The sequence below is a fragment of the Alternaria burnsii genome, assembly GCF_013036055.1.
Source record: "Alternaria burnsii strain CBS107.38 chromosome Unknown 705, whole genome shotgun sequence".
NCBI lineage: Eukaryota > Fungi > Ascomycota > Dothideomycetes > Pleosporales > Pleosporaceae > Alternaria > Alternaria burnsii.
This window is the reverse complement of record NW_024066107.1, coordinates 2,071,503-2,094,074: the sequence shown is the minus strand read 5'-3', so window position 1 is coordinate 2,094,074 and position 22,572 is coordinate 2,071,503. Positions and strand designations below refer to the sequence as shown.

Genomic DNA, 22,572 nt, shown 5'->3' with positions numbered 1-22,572 from the left:
GTACGTTCTTCATTCTGCTTCCGTGGAACATGCAGCATTCTAGCGCCACATCACGTATTCTAGAGCTGCCTCCAGCACACGCCGCGCCCATGCCACATTCCCACGCGTGGGTTGTCTGATTAGAAGCGAAGCAAGGCAAGACAAGGCCGACGGCGAGTCCATGACACAACCTTGATCATGACTACTGATCCTTTCTTATCGCATCTCACCTTCAACGCCAAGTTGCGCAACAGCTGTGCGCTTCAGACAATATCTGTGCAAGTATATTACCAAGCGTAACAGAAGGGCCGGATATTGGGTTTGATTGTTGATGTTGTGATACGACTGCCGCATGATTTTGGTCTCGATAATGAGGCCACTTTACGCCACAATTAAGGCTTTCCTGGACATCGTCGCGTCGAAGACAAGCGAATGAGCGGGAAGAGAGCGGGGAAGAGTTACAAATGGATCGATGGGTCAAGGAGATTGTTGGGGTTTACTGCAGTTCGTCCAGATCATCTTAGTTCGGGTCCACTATTCATTTGATATGATCTGATCTGATGTGATATATAGATGATCGAGTCAGTCATGCGATCCACGCATCCTGACAAACCAACCCATACACTTGACCGATTGTCGCTGATATATACAACAGAATAACAACAGCGCATTACCCCCAAACGAGTATGCCCGAGACATTTACGTGCATGTTGCGCCTCATCTCTTAACCTCCAATTTATGAACCTGGCAGCCGAGAAAAATCGACCACACGCGCCAAACTCACCCCAATTTCTTGTCGCCCCAAATCATAAAGCATCAGACAGTGATAGAAGAAAAGAAGAGGATATGAGTCTAAAAACTCCCCCATAAGACGATTCGCTCTCGGCAAGCGAATGTGAAGTTCGTTAAAGGGAATATAAGTAATGGGGTATCGTTGGACCAAAGCGGAGAATGACACGAAACAGAAGAGGAAAACCGTGAAGTAGTAGTAGAGAAGAGGATGCTCCGACCAATCATGCTCATGATTCTGGCTCCGTTACTTCATCGATCGCTGGTGGCGGGATGAAGCCTTGGGAAACCGCAACTTCTGTGCGCGCTGTTTTAGTAGCATGAGACTCGCTGATGCTGCCTTGCTGCGGCGATCGTTTAGTTGATGGAGCCATTGCCAAAGGGGTGGAGGATTGTTGTCCGGTCTCGGGTATCGAATGAGGCAGGATAGTCTGATGGTTCTGGTGGCTTGTTGAGAAGTGGCGCGGTGAAGCACTTTTCTTGCTCTTGTCGCTTGCGGCGGAGGATGTTCTAGGTGATACTCGCCCTTGCTGTGAAGAGAGTTCGTGTTAGTTCTAACGATGTTGTCAGGAGTGAGAATTGTAACTTACCTGCTTGGCCCACCGCAGTCCGCACGAATTACAAAGGTCCCGGTTCCCTGAAGGACCCCTGCGCCACTCGGGCGTTGTTCTCGTGTGGCAGTTTGCACAGTCTTTCTGCATTTGGCCAGCACCCTTTCTGCGCTTCCTCTTCTTTTTGGCTGCCAACAGGCTCTGGACTTCTTCTGCTAGGTATCGATTCCGCTTTTCCATTTGTCGTAGCTCGTATTGCCAGCTTGTGCTTCGCGTCGTCTTCAGTTCGTCAAATACGTTGTCGTCTGAGGCTAGACTTTGATCTTGATGGCCGAGCTGGAGACCATTGTGTCCAGCAAATGTAGCAGGAGATTCCTCGGTAGTGATGAAGAGTGGATTCGTGTTGGACGTCATTGGCGTGTTTGAACCAGCAGGTCCAGTCAAAGACCCCGCGGCAGGCGATGCTGCTCCTGACATCTGGGTATGAATAGAGTTGTGGGAGTCGCGCTCATGCTTGGTATTTGTATACATGGATGGGCGGCCGGCATTGCTATTCCGCGAATACTTGAGGAGTCGTGTTTGCCCAACGACGAAGGTAGGTTTCTGGCCCTCCGTTGCATCTCCAGGATATATTGTCGTAAAAGCCTGTAGAACCTGGCCACGCTTGTTAATCATTTCATGCTTGACCTCGCCTTTCCTGCCCCCTCTGGCAAGCTCTAAAATCCGACCGAAGTTAATCTTTGACTCCTGGCGCATGAGAGATTGTATGCTAGTGCCGACAAGATCTTCAGGCTGCTTATCGAGCAACTGGCGCACGTTTGACGAAACGTACAAGAACATGCCTGATGTAGACATCTTCGTCCACAGCTCGTTATCACCGACGCCGCCAGACTCGCGTACGATAGCCTTGCTCAGAGTATAGACTGGGCGTTCACGGCCGACGAGGATGATACACTTTCGACCCTTCCCTTGCTCAGTATGGAGGGAGCCATGGCCTTCGAACCACATGTATCCGCTCTTCTTCCGTCGTATCCTGAACACAACGTTGACTGATGCGCCATTGGTAGTCTCCTTCAGTTCTCTTGTGACCGGAACGATGTCGCTAGGATGGCAGACAGACGACAGCGCTGTTCCGACGAGCTCGCTAGGGTCATATTCTAATATCCTGTTACTGGCTGGTGACAGATACAAGAAGAGTCCTTTGAGTGACAAGACGTGGACGACGTCGTCGCTGTTCTCAAGCAGGACCTTATCCCAGATACGTCTTGTCATCTCAGAATCGCCGCTTCCGCTATACGCAGCGAGTACGTTCGACACCTCATCCTTGGAGATGGTCTGGCCTTGTTCGGCTTGTTGTGGCTTGTGGTGGTCGCTGAAGACGTAACTCGGTATGGACATCCCGCGCTGGTAGTTGACCCGGTAAGAACCATCTATAACATGATCAGTTCACACACGGATATATTTACTAGATACAAGGGCCTACCTGAGTTCTTGTTAGTCATGGCTCCGGGCTGCTCCACAACGTCAACCTGGAAACCGACAAAAAACTTCATTTTACCGCCTGGTTCCCAAGCGATGGGAATCATGGTCAGAAGGTTCATGAACGGTTGACCGCCTCTTCGGTAATTGATCAAGCTGATCTGCGCTTCTGCACGACTCTCGATCATGTTCTTGAGATAGTAGACCGAATCATCGTCAACGTAGTTTCGCTTGATTCCAGATTCGACCTTTCCGTCAGGTGCCTGCAAGAAGCGGCAATTGCGTCCAAGGATCATATGTCTTGTGTAGCCGGTGAGTCGCTCGAAGTTTTCTGAGCAGTAAACAATAGGAATGTCGTCTAGCTCGGCATCACAGACAACAAAAGCGCACGAAAGATCGACAGAGCCGATGTCGATCTGGGGGTCGGGTCTGGTCGCTACGCGCATCTATCCGCATGTTAGTAATTAGCATTCAGGGAAAGTGATCCAGGATCGTACTAGTACTCCGAGCATGTCGAATCCTGTCGACGAGTAAGCATTCTTGAACTGCGTCTTCATGTGAGGATTTTGATGCATCGTAGACGGAAATCCGCCTGCAGGCTGCTGCCATGGGACTTTAAAATCTTGCAGTTGCCTGTTCATGACTTCTTTGGGTAGGTCTTGTGCAGGATCTTGTCCGATAGGTTGTTGATTCTGTAGTGAGGCCAAAGTCATGCGTGTCGGGACATTGTTGGAAGAGCGATGTTCACTCTGGGGCCGGGAAGTAGAACGCATGCTGGACTGGTCCTGGCTAGTGGTACGGCTGAGAAAGCTAGATCTCGCTGATTTGACTTCGGGCGTGTTGTTCAATGAAGGCCGTTTGAACTGGTCCTGGGCTTGTCCTGATGGCGTGTTATTCCCTTGGGGGGCGGCAGGCATGGGCCCAACAAAGTCCTGGTTGAGGGGAGAATCTAACATGGGAGTGTTGAACTGGTTACCGGGAAACATGTTCATATCAGTTGGCATCATATTGAGCGAGTCGTCCATGTCCAAAGGCATGGTCATGCCGTTCTGGTACGATCCCATGTCCAGGTCGAGAGAATTCTTCTGGTGCATAGGCGAAGCGTATGCAGAGCCAGGAGTGGCCATGTTTGGAAACGGAGAAGCCTGGCTTTGGAACTGGGTGTTGATGTTGAGGTCCGCAGCAGGCAGCTGGTCATTTTGTATGTCGGCAGTTGTTCGCGGGAAGGTGTTGCTGCGCATCATGTTGTCCATGGCCGCGGTAGACATATCGAATTGGAAATCGTCCATGTCGCCGCCATTGGGATCTCCGAAATTCATCATGCTCAACCTGCGTGTGTCGGGGCTGCCAAGATTTATCTGCTGCTGCTGCTGCTGCTGCTGCTGCTGCGGCCCTCTGGCGTAGATGGGCATACTCCGCCGACGGTTGTCCTTGTCGTTCTGCGCGACTATTGAGTCCAGCGACTGGCCCTCGACCATGTTGAAGCCGTTCATGGCGTCCCCGTTCATGTTCATCATCACGTTCCCATTGTTGGCCTGGTTGAAGGGCCGGGTGGGATATGGATAGCCATTCATGGTGGCGGGCGGGGATGCTCAGATGTCAAGAGCAGCGAGGTCGGTCGTCCGGCACGGGGTTGTAGGCATCAAAGGGAGTGGGCAGCGCCCGTGGGCACGACGGTGGTGCGCTATCGCTTCTTTGGCTGGGTGGACGGATCGCGGCGGCGGGGAGTGCAGCGTCTCACAAGCGACATTCGAGGGCGGCGGCAGCGGATGGGCTCAGAGGCGGCAGCTCAGGTGCAGCAACACGTTGGTCGATATGGGGCAGGGCAGGGCCGGGCGTGTAAGGTTGGGATGCGAAGAGCGAGGATGTGTAGCGTCAGTGGAATGCGCTAGGTGCCAAGCCAAAAGGCCGCGTGCGGGATAGCTGCAGAAGATGACGGAAGCATGTCAGTGGCTTCACGCGAGCAATTATTGGGGGCGGCACAAGCACCTTGAGCACAGGCGGCGCGGGATGGGATAAGCAAGAGGCGAGCGACAGCAGCAGGGACCAACATATGGCATTTTGCACAATGCCATGCTCTGCCCTACCGGTGGGACCGATGCACCCAGAGCCCCTCGCAGCGCCTCATCACTGGCACACATGATCTGATGCTGACATCGGTCCTGACCTGACTGAAGGGAAGCCCGCGGGCGCCCGTGTCTGGAGCCCCATCAGATGCACGCCGGCCCTAAGCGGCCTAGCGCAACCCGACGCTTGGCGCCATCGCCCGAGACTTTTTGGACCATCACGACGGGACTGCACGCGACGCAAAATGATATTGAGGAGTGTAGCAGCGCGCAGTGGTGGGTCGTGATCAATCCGAGATGGACGCAACTGCTGACATGCTGCACAGCGCCCCGGGCACTCGCACGACACGCTCGACAGTCGTCCCGCCCGCTGCAGCGATTTCTCTCCACCGAGACCGACTCGATTGAAGCCTCGACCGAAAACAGCCTGAAGCAGCTGCAGTCGATAGAGGCCCAGCTCAACACCCATCTCCAGCAGCCGGTGCCCTCTGTCGACCCCGAGACCCATGCAACCTCGGAATCTGCCTCCGACAATGTCGCCCAGCAGTACCACCTGTACAAGCAGCAGTGTATGACATCTGTCTCCCCATGCCCGACTGCAGCCCGTTGACATGTCCCAGCCAAGCACATGGGGAAGCTAGGAACCCAGATTGAGCCTCACTACCAACCGCACACCCTCCTGAACCATCCACCCTCCCCCGCCGACGTTACCTTGGAGTTGCTCCTCGCCTCCGAGGCCCACCAAGGCCATGTCACTTCCCTCTGGAACCCCGCAAATGCACGCTACATTCACGGTATACGACAAGGTGTCCACATCATCTCCCTTGAAGTCACCGCAGCCCACCTGCGCCGAGCCGCCAAAGTGGTACAGGAAGTTGCGCGGCGCGGAGGTATGATCCTATTCGTTGGTACACGCGACGGGCAAGACAGGGCAGTCGCCCGCGCAGCCGAGCTAGCCAAGGGATATCATCTATTCGAGCGCTGGATCCCCGGAAGTATCACCAACGGCCAGCAAATCTTGGGCAGATGCAAAACAAAGGTAGTCAACGAGCTAGACGAAGAAGTCCCAGGCTTCGAAGAACAGCTCTACGACCGACCCGTCCTCCGACCAGATCTCGTAGTCTGTATGAACCCGCTTGAGAACTACGTCCTGCTGCACGAGTGCGCGCTGAACAACATCCCCACAATTGGTGTCATTGATACCAACGCAGATCCTACCTGGGTTACCTATCCTATTCCCGCAAACGATGACAGGTAAGCCAGCTTTGCATAATAACTAGTGCTTCATACTAATGCACTTCAGTCTCCGCTGCATACAGGTCATCGCTGGCGTCCTAGGTCGCGCCGGAGAAACAGGCCAAAAGCAACGTCTCGCTGCCGCCGCTCAAGGCAACATCACTTACCAGCCAGCACAGGGCCTCATCATGGCTGATGGCGACAAGGACGGAGACAAGACAGACGCCGGGAAGATCCTATCCGGATCCACATCGCGAATGGGCGAAGGGGTCCCTAGAGAGCGAGTTGATGAAACTACCGAGACGATAGACACCGGTCTTGGAAACGCGGAAGAAATGGCCAAGAAGATGGATGAAGTGAGCAATCACGAGAGTCATCGAACGAAAGGAGGCAGGGATATCAAAGCCACTTCATAGAGCATTTTCATAGCATGTAAATCACAGCACGAAAGTCATGTATAACAATAACAACAACAACATCTCGTTCGACTCAAAGCGTATGGTAGTTTTGTCCTGTTGATGTTCTGTGCTTACCTCCGACGGAACACCATACATCCCAGCACCGAATCTAGCACCTAAAAAAGGACGCTGGATCCGAAATTGTCGCACCACACCTTTGCGAACGAACATGTCATCCAATCGACCATCAGCAACCCATACAACTCAGACAACACACCAAGATGCAGGAGACACGTTAGGTTGCCAAAACGCCGATCATTGTCAGAGCCATGCACAAGTTGGAGAAACAGCACAAGTAGATTCATAAATCTGCGAGGTTGGCGGACGTTGTGTTAAGATGCCATTAGTCCAAGGGTAACCAAACACCCGGAGCACTAACCACCGAGCTAAAGCACTTAAAGGCCGAAGAAGAAGCAATCGTGGTCAAAGGGCAAAACAAAAGAGGCGTTCCGGAGCAGGAACATGACGTCATTTCCGCTAGTGCATCGTTGCGATCGGAATCTTGGGCCGTCATCGAATGAAAATGTCTTGGATCGATCTCTGCAGTGGCGCCCGACTATAGGACTACTCCGTCGGAAGTGAAACGTGTCAAGGCGGTAAAGGAAGGAAAGGAGAAAAGCAGACCATGTGGGTTTTAGTACCTAGGCAGTTGTAGGAGCGGATGCTACCAAGTGGAAAAGGAGATATTATTAGGGCCAAGTACGATTTTCAGGGCGAACAATCAAAAGGGATGCGAGACTATACAGAGGTTTTGTGGTTTTGATAGACTACTACACATTAGAGCGATGGATGCTAGACCGGTCGTGCCACCAACACACAACGATAGGAGGAAAGGGGGCTATGATTGTTTTCAAGCGCCCGCCAATGTGTTGAAAGTGCTGTACCGCCGGAGTAGCTGAGCTTTCAAGTCCTAGTCAAGGTCATCGGCGCTCGTTTCTGTTGCTTTTGTGGGTGCAACTGCAGGCTCAGGTGCTTTGCCGTAGAATTCCAGCTTGCCTCCGTCTAGGAGGACGCCCGCGCGGTCGTACAGCGAGCGTGCTCGAACGTATGGGTCCAGCCTCCAGTAATTCTGCCTCAACTGCTCTGCAACGGCATCCCTCTCTTTCCTCTTCTCCTCCGCTGGCACGCTGTCACCCGCATGTACCCACTCTAGCACCGTAGTCTCGTACTTGTCGACGATCTGTTGCCTCTCGCTTTGCAGCTCCTGCTTGGGCTTTTCGTCGGCCATCTTGTCGTTTTCGCCAGGTACAGGCTCAGGGTACTTGTACTCCCACTTCTCGTCTCCACCCAACTCAGTTGGGATCTGTGACCTTGGTACATAGTTGCTTAGTTCGTCGATCGTCTTTGCGAAGTGCACTTTGCCGGCGACGACGGGGTCGAGCCAGCCCTTGACGATGCTCCATACAGCATTGAAAACCCAGGGTGCTCTGTAGACGAGGACGGTACCAAGTGATTCCGGATAGTTTGCCTCGAAGCACTTGATCATGAATTTTACCGGTGTGTAGTCCATGTTGGCCATGGAAAAGTCGGTCATATCAAAGACGATAGTCTGCGTTTGGTCAATAACCCTGATCTTATGATCTGGACGGGATTCAGATAAACTTACGGCTGTATCAATCGGAGGCCTCAACAGCATGCGCGCTGTCTCGATGGTGTATACGGTGAATCTTTCTAGACTCTCTTCCGTCTGTTCACCTGCCTTGTGTAACCTCGCACGAACAAAACACATTGGTCTCCCCTCAATATCCAAGCCGTGCAGATAACTCTTGCCCATGCGTAGCTGTGTCAAGAAGTCGTCGGCGTTCTTCTTAGCCTTGGCATCCGTGCTTGCGGTCTGCAACGCAGCGAGCTCTCCCGTCTTCATTATGTCGTCGTCGACGTGCATCTCGTTCAATCTCCACTGCATTGTAGAAATCATCATGACAAGTGCCTTCTCAACATCCCATTTCCGTGCGCGCAGGAAGCGAAGAAGAAGAGCATCAGGATGGTCATGCTTCACCATGCTCCAGAAGGTCTTTCGCAGCTCTTCCGGGGGGATGTTGGCTATCGCAGCCTTGAACTCTGCGGTTTGGCCAAACTTGTCCTCATCAGCCGATATGGACAATCTGCTGATGTCCGAGGGAGTAGAGCCTCCAGAAGCAGTCGATGCCTTGTCATCTGCACCCTTCTCGCCTTTGTTCCTCTTGAACACATTCAGCCTGCTCTTCTTCTTGTCCTTCTTGCCGTCTGCTGCTGCCTCGCTTGTGGTGGGTGATGCGACTTCGTCAGCACCATTTGTAGCTTCCGGCCCCACTTCCACACCGAAGACTTTCATAACAATCGCCCAGAGCTCACGTAGCTTCTTGTCCTCTTCTGCTGTGAGAGTGCCTGGCCTCCCTGCGGGAGTGTTGGGCGCCATGACGAGGTACGAGTCTGTCAGATGTGTGATTTCAAATTGATCGGGGGTGGATTGCTTTGCTGCCTGCGGTTTGGGGGAGTTGGGCACAAAGGGAACGAGCAGTGCGCCGCCAATTGCGATTCCAGCGACTATTCCTACAGTCCAGATGTTAATTCCGCTCTTCTTGTGAGGTGCCCTCGCCGTGCTCCGCCGACTGTGATGTAGTATGTATGCGCGTGTGACCCGGTTGGTAGAGCTAGAGACGGCAGGTGGGGCGATGCGGTGCTCCGAAGGATAGGCAGATAGTCGAGCGCGGGGCGTAGAGGTGTAAAGTAGTCTTGGTAGGGGCTGTGCGCGAAGCAACATGGAAAAGTGTCAGATGGCTGAGCCTCGAGGTGACAAGTGCTCGCGTCTGCTTAGTGTGACGTCGGCAGAGCTTTTCGGATGCGTCGGACAAAAGTTGCAGCCACGACTCTACGTATTGGATACGGCAGCGGGACGCCTTCAAGCAAGCCGCTCCAAGTCGCGTCCGGTGGTAATTTGCTGGATGCGATGTCCCAAGACAGGGAGGCGCAGGCGCAGTTTTGGAAGCAAGAGCCATGGCATCATCAACCAATCCGTCTTAGCGTACTTGCCCTGCGTTGTGGGGTACTGTTTACTTGGTATCGTGCCCGAACTAAGACCGCGCTCTAAGACAGCAATAGCACTCGAGGCACATGTCGTCGACACTGCAATTGGTCGCCTGTCGCGCTGAACTTCCCTAGTAGAGACATCTCCCACTGAGCACGAATGGCTTCCACAACGCCTACGACTACGCCCTCGCACCGACGCACACGCAGCAAATCACCTCGATCACGTCCGACTACACCCCTCCGCGCATCTTCGCGCTCTTCCTTGCGCGATTCATCCCAGCGCGGTCGCGCTGCCTCTGCATCCGGCAACGCACTAGAGGGGCTGCAAGATGGGTTTGCTGAGTTGAGCGACGCAATGGCGGATCTTGAACAAAACTTCCTGCAATTGCAACTGATGCACGAAAGTCTGGCACGCTTCTCAGAGAGTTTTGCAGGCTTCCTATACGGGATGAACATGAACGCTTTCTGCGTAGACTTTCCTGAGGTGTGTAACAAGAAAGCTAAGAGGAGAAGACGTGGGGAGAGGTATAATGCAGCATGTTTACTAATGTGGGAATTGTATTGTAGGCTCCTGTTCAAGAATCGTTCAAGCGACCACAGAACCAGCCTGATCAGGGTGCTGCGAATTTAAATCGCTCCCAAGGCCCTGAAGACATGGAGGCCACATTTTTGACCACCGACACTTCCTTCGTCGACAACCCACCGAGCAGCAAAATTGCTTCCAAATTCCAGAATCCTCAAACGCCGGCGCCAGCTGCAAAAACATCAGGTGTGCCTAGAGGAAGAGGGGGAATACCGCGAGCAGGGGGGCGCGGCGGTATACCCACGCGCGGGGGTGCTCCCAGAGCAGCCAGGGGCGGCACAGGCATAGCAAGAGGGATTGCTGGACGAGGTCGCGGAGCACGTTGAGCACACCATCCATATGTAGTGATATCCGGAGAAATGCATAGATCGGGTGAATGAAGAAGCTTGTGCTTTAAAGCGGTTCTCCCACTTGGCCATAGACTCGCATTACTATTTCTAGCTGCAGTCGATGCGAACTAGTATTGACTTCCAGAGCCGTCGACTCTCAAGACAGACTTCATTACTATTCTCGACCAAAAACAAAAGAGGCATCAAATGCAGTCATCTAGGCTGCTTTCCTTGAGAAAGGAGTATACTGCAATAAACTCATGAACCAAGACTGCGTTAAGGTCGTAAGAAAAGATAAGGAATAGGGTATCAGGTTGGAAGTTCAACTTCCTGCGGTTCAAATATCTAATGCCAACCGATCGATGAAGGATATCCCGTGAAGATGACGTTCACGCTAGCACTCCAGCATAGCGCTTTGCATGCTGGCTGCTACTCTCTTTTCGTAAAGCCCACCCCTTGATAGCAATGACCACTGTGGTCCAAGCCATGAGGACTGCGGTAAGGCCCATGACAACCGTAAAGATGAACATGGCATCAAGGTTATACGATTCAAGAGCTGCAACGGTATCCTTGTTGCTGACCATAAAGGTGATACCGCCCGAAATCAGACAGAAGGCGGTGATGATTTCCGTAGGTGGTCGGGATGGAAGGAAGGAAGTCGGTGGTGAGATGTACAGAGTAATGTAGGTCAGACCGCGGGCCAAAGCGAACGCCATGAACATGCTGCCCCATTGAGTATGGATCATGGTCGAGACCATTGAGCTTTGGTGGTGAGAGCTCATCATTTTGCCGAGCAGCATAATGATAAGGGCTGGAAGTGGGTTCATGGAGAAGCGGTATTGGCTTGGCTGTTGCCAGGATTCATGCTGCAGCGAGGCTGCCTGTGACGCGACCACTCCACTGTTGAGAAGGTCTCGCACTCTTGTCGACTCGATGCACATTCCCAACTAGGAAGGTCAGCGATGTTGCGCGAGAAGGAAATAAAGCTTTACTTACCAAACCACCACCAAAGAACATAACTGAGATTGACACATGTTCCAGGTCCTGAGCGGTCCATGCATCACCCCACGCAGCCAGGTGCTCCAGGAATACGTTTGTACAGCCGTAAAGCCAAATGACGAAGGATTCGGTAAACTCTGCTGACGGTAGCGCCGCCTTCCGACGACCGACAACTTCTTTTGTTGGCTTAACGTTCCATGCCCAACCGAAATCTGCAAATGCACCCATCCATCGGCCGAGTGTGAGGAAGCCATATAGAAAGAAGATTCCTCCCTTTACTGTGTGTGCCAAAACGTTGAAAACCGCGCCTCCTCTCCCGATACCGCCATAGACGACAGCACCGCTGACTATTCCCACAAAACCCTGCACTAATATTGTGCGCTCGACCATCACGTAGAGGAGGCGAATTGCCTGCAGTGTTCGTCCGACTGCAAAGCGAGCCACGTTGCGGGAGAAGAAATGATCTATGGAAGTATTGTGAAGAAAGCCGCGTTTCTCGTCGTCCTCGTCGCCATCGCCGAAAGAGTCATCGTCGTGTGTAGGCTTTCGTACAGGGCCAGGGAATTGGAGGTTTTCCGATTCTACGCTAGGAGACTGGGAATGGTCGTACAGAGATGCCGAGTTGCGTTCTGTACCTTGCCCCGAATCGCCAGACCATCGTGATGGAGCCGGGAGCTCTTGGTCATGTACGCGCTGATATCTAAGCATATTTGCCGTCGTCAACTCGTCCTCCTTGGAATGCGATGCAGGCCTCCCAGCGTAGGCCTGAATGAGAGCCAGAAACACCCACGCTGATGCGATCCAGGTAATGGCCCATCCTGTCTTACTGTGTGCATTCCCTGCATACATCTCTGGGGTCCTGTGGTCGTATACAAGGCCGAGCACAAGTGCTAGCGCATTGGTAGCGAGGAATGCCAGTTGTGAAGGTAGAGTATATCTTGAACAAGCGATGCTGAACATCACTGCGACTGGCAAAATGAAAACCCAGGCTAGAATCTCGAGCCCTATGTGCCAATACATGAGCGATGCATGTTCAGAAAGACTCCAATAGCCTTCAAAGCCGGTATTTTGTGGTTGCGATTCCGGCGCATCATGTACGCTCATGTCCATGCCATCTCCGTCTCCATGCGCAGTCACGAGCGGCAATAGCTCGAGCAGCAGCGCTGCAGCGGCTATCGTCAAACTCCCGCGATTCGGCATATATGTTGCTCTCAACTAAAGATTCAAGCCTTTGGTATAGACAGTGCTGCGCAAAGCTGGTAGTGTCGCAATGGAAATACGCAAGCCAGTCGTATGAAAGTCTGCTCTAATTCGGTACGTGCAGTTGGAAATATAAGAAGATGCAAGACTGAAGGGAAACAGCGGACGCAGTAGTGAGAGGTGTTTCAATGCATGTGGCTGCCTGCGCCATGGGCGTGGCTCGCATCTATATTGTTTCCGGAAGATTCGGAACGACGAGTTTGATCAAGTCATAGCGACAGGAGTTTTGTCAGCTGCGAATCTACTCCGATAGCATCGCATTCTTCGCAGGCTGTGACGTCCTATGCGAATGTCAGGCGCAAGGTGGGTCCGGGCAAGCACGGACTCGAGGACCATTCCGTCAGCCACCGCTAATGGCATCTTACACTCCACCGGCAAACCTCGCCATGCTAGTCGCAATTAATTCATCATGACAGCAAAACTTGTCTATTACGGAGTCCTACAAAGTGCAATTCCAAGGCCATTGCGCACTTGTAACAGACTCAATGTGTCGCGTCATGCTTGTAACAAGGACAGGTGTGAGTTGCGTCGGATTCCGGTGACAGCGACTATCCGTCTCGGCCTTCCGTTGGCGAAGGGTGTTCGAATCGAAGATTCACATGCGATCTTCACCACCTTGGTCTAGGGTACGCCGGAAACTAGGACCACGCGCCTGTCAGATCATATTTTTCCCTAGCGAAGTTGCGCAAATTCTATCACCGCTATCTCCAGGCTTCGCCCGAGCCACACCCTTGCGGAAGACATCATTATTGGCTTTCGCATTGTCATAGTCACCTGCGCCATACCTCTAATCCACTTAAGCTTTGTTTCTTCTTGGCAACGCGCACTAAAGACGGGTATAATCCTGTGCGCAGACCGCTAAATGATCGGGTTCCGATTTCCATGTGTTCTGATGTTATCCGGCCACTTCCGAGCTCGCAGATGCTCACAGTGACAGTGACTTGACTGTAACTCGTCATGTCATGCTTGATCGCTCTTGTCAATGTACTTTCGCGGCCGACTGGATTCTAGAACCATAGTCTCTTGTTTCGGCGTCTTTGTCCGCATACCAACCAGGCCTTCACTCTAATGCCGACACAACCTTACATCAGATGCCAACACTGAGCACCTTCCAGCCTTGCAGCCCCGGGTTTGACTCATCGCATCGGAGTGATTATTCATTAGGCCTCCAAGTTTCTGCCTAGCCTTTGCAGCATCCGGATAACGTTGTTAATGCAAAGGTCTACCGATCCTGCAAGGTGCGAATCGCTAACACACGAAGTGGGTGGGCTGCGCGGACAACCATTCGCTTGAGCAAACATCGACTTTACCTTCTTCGAAAATACTTCTCCATCATCTGATCCCGAAGCCAAGCCATGGAGTTCTTGATTGTCCCTAAGTCCATGCAATCGGCTTTCGGAAACTGTCGACCCGACTCTCCGCTCTTTGTTGTTGCCGAGGAGTCTCAGTTGCCATGCATGTCGCAGCCAGGCCATGCGATCGCTGATTGCGCCTTTCATAAACCCCGATCAGTCGAGTCTTGCGATGCAACGTATATGGCTTGAATTGATGTGCGATGGTGCCATGGATTATATACCCTAGGCCTTGCGTGCTCGCTCATACGATCATGTGTATTTGGGCACGGTGTCGTTTTACTGCGACTCCATATTTCTTGAAGTTGATCTGCCATCTGCTACTCCACCACCAGTGCTGGAACAAGTCGAAACACCGCATGGATTCGGAGGACTAAGGTTGTATATGCTTGTGTGAGGGGTGTGTGGCTACGCCAAGCTCACAGTCTACAGGCATATTGGTTGGACATAATAGTTCAACTGTTAGGAATTGAGTACCTGTGGTCTCAAGCTGATGCGATATGACAAAAAAGTAAGACACGGCGTGTAGACTTGAGTGAAGAGTGGAGAAAGTTTCGAGTAGATTTCTGAGGTCAAAAACTCTGAACAGCGCGAAAAATGTCTTGCAATGGTATATGAATGCATGCAAAGCGGTAGTTGTGAGTTTGGCGCTAAGGGTGTCGAGAGCATCACGTGACTGCGCGAGGACCGGCAACATCAAACTACTGGCGTGCGCGAATCAAAACAGGTCCATCAACATCTGGAGCGCGACACACCCCCACCTAAACAAGCTCCACTCGATCAAGACTATGCTTGACGTTGAAGACTTTGACGCCGTTTATCACGGTCTGCACTATAACGATGGCCTTGTTCAGGAGATTCAATCATACAGGACTGCGCTTGGTGGACGAACCTTCTTCGAGCGGCTGTTGACACTGTTGAACATCAAGGGCAAGTCGTCGTCCCTTTTGGTATCAACGATGGACTAATCGGAATGTAGGAAGCAAGATGTACCCTCCCAAAACCCCGCAACAACTCCAAGACCTCCACCTGCGTATAATCTCTTCCAATACCACACTACACAACAAGCACTGCCTAGTGTTTTACTTGCTCAAAGACTTGTCAGCACAACACCACGAAGCGACTGAACTATCGGAAGCATTTGCGAAAGACGTACACCTTGAGAAGCGGTTTTGGACATTCGTCGAAGGACTCTGGTTCCTAGACCATCTCCAGTTCTCGACAGCTGTCGGACACTTGACGTACCCGGGCATAATACCGACTTTCCCTGATGAGATCATGTACACAATTCTGACTGGAAACGATAAGCTGAGCAGTTTGGGCATGGCAAGGGATCCTAAGGACGATATATTGGCTTTAGCATACTATAACTGCGTACAGCCGCCACTGGATGACCAGAAGACTAGGGACGAGTTTGCCAAGTATCTTGCAGGTCGTAATGTTACGGAGATGTACCAGTGGATTCACAGCAGACCAGAGTATGAGCAGAAGCCGCTGCTGGAACTCCTTGTCGAGCAAACCCTGGACCACAACTCTTGGTCTCAGGACCCCGAACACGAGGTGTACACGCGAGATGCCAAGGCTTTCGAGCTAGTCAGTCTGCCGTTTACCAAAGAAGAGGAGGAGCACATCGAGAAGTTTCTCACTGAGGGCAGGGGGAGGACATTCCAGAGCGCGCAAGATCTGATCATGATGCGTAGGATTGCGACCGGCAAGCTAACCGATGTTGCCGCTGATATTGGTACTCGTGGCCGCAGGATAGACGGTGTTAATTGGGAGAGCCTGAAAGATGGTGTAAAGCGAGGACTGGGGCCTAGAAAGGATGAACAGAGCTTCGCTATCTAATACGAACAGCCTGCATGAACGAATACGTCAACTTGACTTGGCTCTATATGCGGAGCGGAAGCGTCTCGGCGTATAGTACTAAACTTGGACCAATACCTACTTCCACCTATCTCCACCTGTTTCTCACCGGTTGCTTACCAGAACGTTAGAGCGTGGTCAGTCGTGAGTCTGTGAAGGCAAAGAAAGAGAGCAGTGGTGGAGTGGTGGAAACGAAGAGGGCAAGTGTTGGGCCTAGGGAAGAAGGACAAATGACAAGGAGGGCGAAAGTCGGGGCATAATTTGCCTTGATGCGATCTAGTGACAACGACAAGGCATCTGGTGGAATTTTGTTTTGCTGTATTCAGGTATGGGGTAGGCATCTGGGTATGCAAGATGTGTTCTTGACATCAATTGAGGTTGTGGAATTTATGTATCAGCGCTACTTCGCCATTGTGATCGCCGTCTGTGCCAACATGCTGTATTCGCTTGGCGCACACGTGCTCATGCGACGGCGCGCCTGACGCGTTGTTGCGCCCCTGACTCCAGAACGTATCATGGCAACATGTACGACGCGGCTCCACGAATACACCTCACTCATAGTGACTGCGAATGCTTTTGCGCACATAATTAGCCTTGACAGTTACTAGGTTTCCTCTTCGTATACATCTTGTCCGTAAGCTACGGCGGCCCGCATCGTGTACTACTCGACTTCTCCACAATCCCACACCCACCATGCCGCTCAAGGCAACACCGTCTGAGTTTTCTACACAAACATTTGCAACGCCTGCAGACTTCGAGGCTTTCCTCGAGCGCGAACATGCCACTGCGCCGGGCGTCTACGTTAAGCTTGCCAGGAAGAGCTCCGGTATACCGTCGATAACTGCCGCTGAAGCTGTCGAAGTCGCGCTGTGCTATGGCTGGATCGACGGTCGCGCCAACGCTTGCGATGACGCGTTTTGGACAGTACGCTATACGCCGAGACGAGCGAAGAGTATATGGTCTCAAAAGAATGTTGGGACGGTATCGCGTCTCATCGAGGACGGCCGAATGCGTCCTGCCGGCCTGGCAGCCATCGATGCTGCGAAGGCCGACGGAAGATGGGATCGTGCATATGCGGGCTCTGCTACAATCGTAATGCCTGATGACCTCAAGGATGCGCTTGCTCGGGTACCCGCAGCGAAAGCTCAATGGGAAAGCATGAGCAAGAGCGATAGATATGCTGCATTGTTAAGGGTAGAGACAGGCACAAAGAACGCAAGGTCGAAAAGAATGCAAAGCATAGTCCAAGGACTTGCGACTGGAAGACGGCAAGATAGTAGGGCTGGTTCAAACCGGACAGCTCGAAAGATCCCTATGAGAGTTCAAAGAGCCACTCCAAATGCTGAGCCAAAAGTGCACAGGACTTCGCCACTTCGAGCCGGACTTCGACAGCGCAAGATCTAAGGGGTGCAGATATGTCATTAACACGCCGGCTAATATCCTTTCGCACACCAGTTCAAGGGAAGCAAAAAGGCTCGACTCATTTGACTAAAAAAACATACAACAGCGGGGATTCGCTAGTGGTCACCCACCTAACTACTAATCCGCCGGTACACTGCTTGTATATGGCTGAGCGGACGGGAAGCCTAATTTTCAGTGTCCTATGGTCGTATGTACTGGTAAAGGCTTTCACCATATTTATAACGTTGACATATCTGTTTCCCTAAACTAGCAAGCAGTGCGATAGTCAAGTAGACAGGACTGCCTTTGCAAACAACATCGCCTAATGGCTGTCCAATCTCGCACGACCGCGTTTCAAGCGCCACTGTCATCGCTGCTTCCTCTATCATCACCAACTTAATCCGGAAGACCAAAACCCCCAGCACGGCTGCTCAGGAGAAGATAATCGAAAGCCAACACATGTAGGCAATCTTATAGGCTCGACTCTTCAAGAATTCTACGAACTAAGATCAGTATCTGGTACACGCATCGCGAACGCATACATGCAGACTTGACATGATCATTAATCCTACTAAAGACAACGAAGTCTAAGGTATGGAAGTCTATATATAGGTGTAACAAAACGGTGCACCACCCATGGTGCTTGAGGCATCTTCAATGGTGATGGACCCAGGGTACGCCGATCCCATGTCCAGAGTGTCTTGGAGAGTCGCAGCGGGCGAGGTAAGATTGGACATGGCGGTAGGACCATATAGAGCCTTCGTGCGCTCACTCGGCTTCAGGTTTTGCCAAGTCCAATAAAGCCTGTCAATCGACGCGTGGTGAAAGAAGAAGTATGGATCAGCAGGAGAAGCTGTGAAATCTCCTGCAGGATCGCCACCAAGGATGAAGTGACCAGCTGTTAATCATAGTCAGCAAGAATACGCTCTAGTTTGTGGGAGTCACTCATACCAGTATGCACGCCCATAAAGTTGTTCTCGAAGTTGTTCGGAGGGGCGCCGCCTTGTAAGTTTTCCCAGAAAGATTGGTAACTGTCGCTCTTGAGCAGAGAAACCACGTCATCGTCTTTTAGCCATCCCTCGCCGGTGAAGCTGGTAATGTCGCGCATAAGACAACGAGGGTTGTAGCCCAGGCCATAACTAGGGCCAAAATCCTGGTTGGGATTCAGTGCAACGCATTCCGATGCGGGAAACAACGGGCCAAGATTGACAGTCCAATCCTTAAAGGGTCCCGAGGTTACACATCCACCACCTGGGCCATGCGGAATCTTTATCTTGGGATCGCTGTTTAGCGGGATGCCACTGAATGTCTGCAGAGTTTAAGATACGAAATTAGTGCATGGATCGCATGTGTTCCACATTGTTATAACTCACCTGGTTGCTGCAACCCTTGGCACCCTGTCCGGAAAGTGACGTGTCCGAGCCGTCAAGTAATGGCGAATTTGCGGGATCTTTATACCACCTAGAGTAGCTGTAGTAGGGCTGGGAGCCCTTATAGCCGCACTCATTACGCAAAGTTTGTTCATACGCCCAAGTAAAATACCGATGCCAGGTAAGGAAATTACCCGTAACGCTATGCGAAGTCAGTACGTATCTAATATACCATCAATGTAGGGGCATCTACTGGATATTGAAGGACTGCTGGATATGGGTCGCGACGTAGTCGTCGTACCTCGATCTACAGCCAGGGCATGTCTCATTTGATGTCTTGGACGGCAGCTTCCCTAGGCACTGAACGGCGCTGATGTATGCTTTCTTTTCGGTCTTGGAGAAGGTAGACCTTCAGTACTGTCAGCGTGGGGATCGAGAAGCGTTACGACCTTAGAGACATACCATTCCTGCCTGACTTGAATATTGGTGGGGTTGCACTTCTTGTACTGCGCTGGCTGTTGAACAGCTTGGTAGAATTGCTGATTGAGTGCAGCACCACCAGCCATCAGGTCCTGCTTAATGCTACCTAGGCCAGCGAGGATGTCATCAACGCGATCGAAACTCCTCTTCTCGAACTGCTTATCCTCGTACGGGAGCGCATTAGCTAGAGCCAAAGGCAATAGTAACGCAGCTTGAAAGGAGCCTCGCATGTCGAGTGGTTTGAGAGCGATATGGTATACCGAACCAGATGTCTAAAGGCAAGCCGAGTTGAAGGACGAAACGACAGGATTGATAGCCACTGTAACAGACAGATGAGAAACGAGCGTCGTGCCGGCTATGCTAGAGTTGCGTCTTGAATCCCTTCTTATAGGTTGTCAGACGAGATAAAACGGCAATGTCAGTCTGATAATGCCAAGAAACTTGCCTAGGTAAGCTTCGGAACACTACCCCTTGGGGTCACCAATGCCGACGCACAAAGGGGCCCTACCTGTCATCGCCTGATAGACATGGCATGAGAATCCAGAAGGGCATAGTGTAGCGTTCACCCTAAAAAGTCCTCATGTTCTCGAGCCTGTGTGGCACGGATAGGACCACAGTATGTTGCCGCGTACATGCAGGTTAAATCCTTCCAAGCCTGCGCATTAGTTCGATACTCCACATTCTACGAACCCCGAAATACTGTGTAGTCCGAGCGACCGGGCGCATGGATCACACGGTACCCTTGATAGCCGATTAGCTTCTCCGGTATCACAGCCAACTTCCGCGCAGCTAGGATGATGTATGCTTCACTACTATACGAGGGATTCTATGGTTCCTCGGGCCGGCCGCCAAGAGCCCTTCCCACGCCACTCCCGCTGAATGAGCTTCATCTACCTCTATCTTTCTTCCAAAAATTGAAATGACGATGTATATATACACTATGCCTTCGCACACTACAGCGAGAGACTTCTAGGGAGAAAGAGTTCGAGTGTTGCAAGTCTGCTGCGCTATGGAAATATCAATCTATGGATTACTGCACGACGAAGCAGCGTAGCTGCCGTACACGAATGAGAACCGAAAAAAGCGAGGCCTCGCACCCTGCTGACACGAAGGCTTTGTACGATTGGCTGGCTCTGTAGCGAGCGGAAAATGGAAATATCAATGCCGAAGAAATATCTGTGCTTGGCTTGCAGACTGCGCCGCATACCAGCAGGAAGACACTATCGCGTACTCATTCGTGGCGTCTCGTAAGGATGCAATATGCATAAGCGAGATTGGTTTAGCCTATCCTGCACCCTACCAGCCGATGCGAGTCCCACCATTTGGTAATTAGTACCAAGTAAATTGAACGCAGCGCAAGAACTGATGCGATCAAGAACTGGTACAGTCAGCAACTGGTACGGTCAAGGAGAGAGTTGTTGATAATAATCAGGTCAAAATTGCTAGCTACTCTGATCGAGGTCAGGGCCCATGCATGACCTCGGGAGCTACAATCGAAGGATTCAAGCTATGCGTTCCGGACTTTCCATATTGTCTTCGCGCGGCTGAACCTCCACCGTGGGTTCATCTCGCCTTCGACCCCATTTTTCCTCCCGCTCTTACTTTCCAACATGTTTCTAAGGCTCGACGTGCGAACAAATGCACAGACAGTATGAACCTGACGTGGGACAATTTGCTGCTTGGAAGCACAAGTGGCACAACAACCACTTAATCTGGCTAGGTACCAACAGGCTACTTCATCCCGAGTAGGTTTGTGTTGTGAATCATTCTGCATGATGTGACCCTGGCCATCAAACCGGTACTACGTTCATAGCAGTATGTCTTCGCTAGTTGGAACGGGCCACCCTTAACATACAAGAGACTCATCATTTTTTCCGTTGGTCTCATTGTTGGATATACTCTGCGTCTTTCAGCACTCTGATTAAGATGACTATCAATTTATCTGCCAAACAAGTACCCGAACTGCTCCCGCCCGCCCCTTCGCAGGCGTACCTTGAGGAGAGCTATGCACCTGAGATGCTGGCTGCGATTGGAACGTTATTTGCATTGGCGATGATATGCGTGCTGCTACGAGTTTACGTAAGGGTCGTTATGCTAAAGGTGTTCGGCGTCGATGGTATGTGTTCGTTTAGTATTAGGCAAGTTATTCACTGACTTGGTTCTGACAGATTGGTTGATGATGCTTTCAGCGGTATGTGTTTCGAATGAACGAGCTACTCGCAAAAAGCGCTCTACACTTTGACGATTGCTGATAACACCATCCACAGGCTTTAAGTGTAGCATGCTACTCTTTTTTCGCCGCACTCACGCATGTTGGAGTAGGCCATCACGTTGAGTACTTCACCTATGTACGGCCTGATCACCGGAAGAGATTCTTCGAGATATCATGGTGGTATGCCTGGATACTTGTTGTCGCTTATTCTAGTATCAAGATATCCATTGCTTGCTTCCTACTTCGATTCTCGGATCATCGCCGCCATTGGCAATGGTCGCTATATGCCATGATAGGTGCGTCCATAAATCGAAAATGAAGGCGTGAGCTAATCTTCCTTTCTCATAGTCATTTTAATCCTGTTCACCATTGGATCCGTTCTCTCATTGGTATTGCAATGTTTACCCATTCAAGCAGCATGGGACTTCAGTTTGCGGCCGCCTATAGGGTACGGTTATGGCATCGAGTCAGAACGAAACACGCTCACTATGACAGAAATGCAAACTGCTACTCGACCACGACTTTTCGAAATACTGGCGTCTTCAACTCCGGTACGCTCGTCATGAATCATTGCATAGCCGCAACTGACATGGAATGCCAGTGTTTAACTTGGCTACTGATCTCATCCTCGCTCTATCGCCCATGCCCATTATATGGAAGATACAGACAGATCTACGAACTAAGATCTCACTATGCATCGTCATGGGACTCGGCCTATTGTACGTATCTAAAGACCTCAGGAGATGCATCTATAGTATCCTAGGCTAACGATATTAGTACCTGCGGTGTGGCTGCCTACAAGATACCCCTCCAGTTCCACTTCTTTGATGAGAAAGACTTCTTAGGCCAGGGAGCATGGTATTACGTCTGGCAACAGTATGTCTCCAATACTATCGCTTCTTCCAAAGGTTTCCCATTCTGACTACCTACCATCTAGAACGGAAATGAACGTTGGAATCATCGCAGCTTGTCTACCTACTCTGAAACCCATAGCTGCCAGCTTTCTCGGCACGGTCAGCGCTCTAACGTCAAGCAATCGATATGCATCACGACACCCGACTACCGGGCCGTCCCGGCCTTACGCCTCAAACGGATACATAAGGCAAGCTGAGCGCAGTGGTACACGTTCGTTTGCGATGAAGGATTTGAATTGCAG

General features: G+C 51.5%; 10 protein-coding genes across 10 annotated transcripts; 6 read left to right on the top strand and 4 right to left on the bottom strand.

The window, feature by feature from the left end:
• Window positions 1-1,125: 1,125 nt before the first annotated feature.
• Window positions 1,126-4,372, bottom strand: GT037_000742 (white collar; the record flags this gene model as incomplete). Its single annotated transcript, XM_038925789.1, has 4 exons — window positions 1,126-1,278; window positions 1,359-2,749; window positions 2,803-3,244; window positions 3,296-4,372. 4 exons carry the CDS (start codon window positions 4,370-4,372, stop codon window positions 1,126-1,128), a joined length of 3,063 nt encoding a protein of 1,020 aa, XP_038791645.1.
• A 737-nt stretch (window positions 4,373-5,109) lies between these two features.
• GT037_000741 (37s ribosomal protein mitochondrial precursor) lies at window positions 5,110-6,516 on the top strand (the record flags this gene model as incomplete). The annotated part of the gene is made up of 4 exons (XM_038925788.1): window positions 5,110-5,140; window positions 5,191-5,433; window positions 5,485-6,118; window positions 6,168-6,516. The coding sequence occupies 4 exons, from the start codon at window positions 5,110-5,112 to the stop codon at window positions 6,514-6,516; spliced, it is 1,257 nt and encodes a 418-aa protein (XP_038791644.1).
• A 952-nt stretch (window positions 6,517-7,468) lies between these two features.
• GT037_000740 (uncharacterized protein) lies at window positions 7,469-9,301 on the bottom strand (the record flags this gene model as incomplete). Its single annotated transcript, XM_038925787.1, has 2 exons — window positions 7,469-8,107; window positions 8,165-9,301. The coding sequence occupies 2 exons, from the start codon at window positions 9,299-9,301 to the stop codon at window positions 7,469-7,471; spliced, it is 1,776 nt and encodes a 591-aa protein (XP_038791643.1).
• A 423-nt stretch (window positions 9,302-9,724) lies between these two features.
• On the top strand, window positions 9,725-10,476 carry GT037_000739 (dash complex component protein; the record flags this gene model as incomplete). Its single annotated transcript, XM_038925786.1, has 2 exons — window positions 9,725-10,051; window positions 10,135-10,476. 2 exons carry the CDS (start codon window positions 9,725-9,727, stop codon window positions 10,474-10,476), a joined length of 669 nt encoding a protein of 222 aa, XP_038791642.1.
• Window positions 10,477-10,868: 392 nt separating this feature from the next.
• Window positions 10,869-12,678, bottom strand: GT037_000738 (uncharacterized protein; the record flags this gene model as incomplete). The annotated part of the gene is made up of 2 exons (XM_038925785.1): window positions 10,869-11,426; window positions 11,476-12,678. The coding sequence occupies 2 exons, from the start codon at window positions 12,676-12,678 to the stop codon at window positions 10,869-10,871; spliced, it is 1,761 nt and encodes a 586-aa protein (XP_038791641.1).
• Window positions 12,679-14,878: 2,200 nt separating this feature from the next.
• GT037_000737 (uncharacterized protein) lies at window positions 14,879-15,058 on the top strand (the record flags this gene model as incomplete). The annotated part of the gene is made up of 1 exon (XM_038925784.1): window positions 14,879-15,058. The coding sequence occupies one exon, from the start codon at window positions 14,879-14,881 to the stop codon at window positions 15,056-15,058; it is 180 nt and encodes a 59-aa protein (XP_038791640.1).
• A 19-nt stretch (window positions 15,059-15,077) lies between these two features.
• On the top strand, window positions 15,078-15,935 carry GT037_000736 (uncharacterized protein; the record flags this gene model as incomplete). Its single annotated transcript, XM_038925783.1, has 1 exon — window positions 15,078-15,935. The coding sequence occupies one exon, from the start codon at window positions 15,078-15,080 to the stop codon at window positions 15,933-15,935; it is 858 nt and encodes a 285-aa protein (XP_038791639.1).
• Window positions 15,936-16,646: 711 nt separating this feature from the next.
• On the top strand, window positions 16,647-17,357 carry GT037_000735 (uncharacterized protein; the record flags this gene model as incomplete). The annotated part of the gene is made up of 1 exon (XM_038925782.1): window positions 16,647-17,357. The coding sequence occupies one exon, from the start codon at window positions 16,647-16,649 to the stop codon at window positions 17,355-17,357; it is 711 nt and encodes a 236-aa protein (XP_038791638.1).
• Window positions 17,358-17,956: 599 nt separating this feature from the next.
• Window positions 17,957-19,434, bottom strand: GT037_000734 (tyrosinase central domain protein; the record flags this gene model as incomplete). The annotated part of the gene is made up of 5 exons (XM_038925781.1): window positions 17,957-18,252; window positions 18,306-18,663; window positions 18,728-18,926; window positions 18,978-19,133; window positions 19,187-19,434. The coding sequence occupies 5 exons, from the start codon at window positions 19,432-19,434 to the stop codon at window positions 17,957-17,959; spliced, it is 1,257 nt and encodes a 418-aa protein (XP_038791637.1).
• A 1,696-nt stretch (window positions 19,435-21,130) lies between these two features.
• Window positions 21,131-22,338, top strand: GT037_000733 (uncharacterized protein; the record flags this gene model as incomplete). Its single annotated transcript, XM_038925780.1, has 7 exons — window positions 21,131-21,320; window positions 21,373-21,395; window positions 21,472-21,712; window positions 21,765-21,864; window positions 21,912-21,967; window positions 22,018-22,135; window positions 22,194-22,338. 7 exons carry the CDS (start codon window positions 21,131-21,133, stop codon window positions 22,336-22,338), a joined length of 873 nt encoding a protein of 290 aa, XP_038791636.1.
• Window positions 22,339-22,572: the final 234 nt, after the last annotated feature.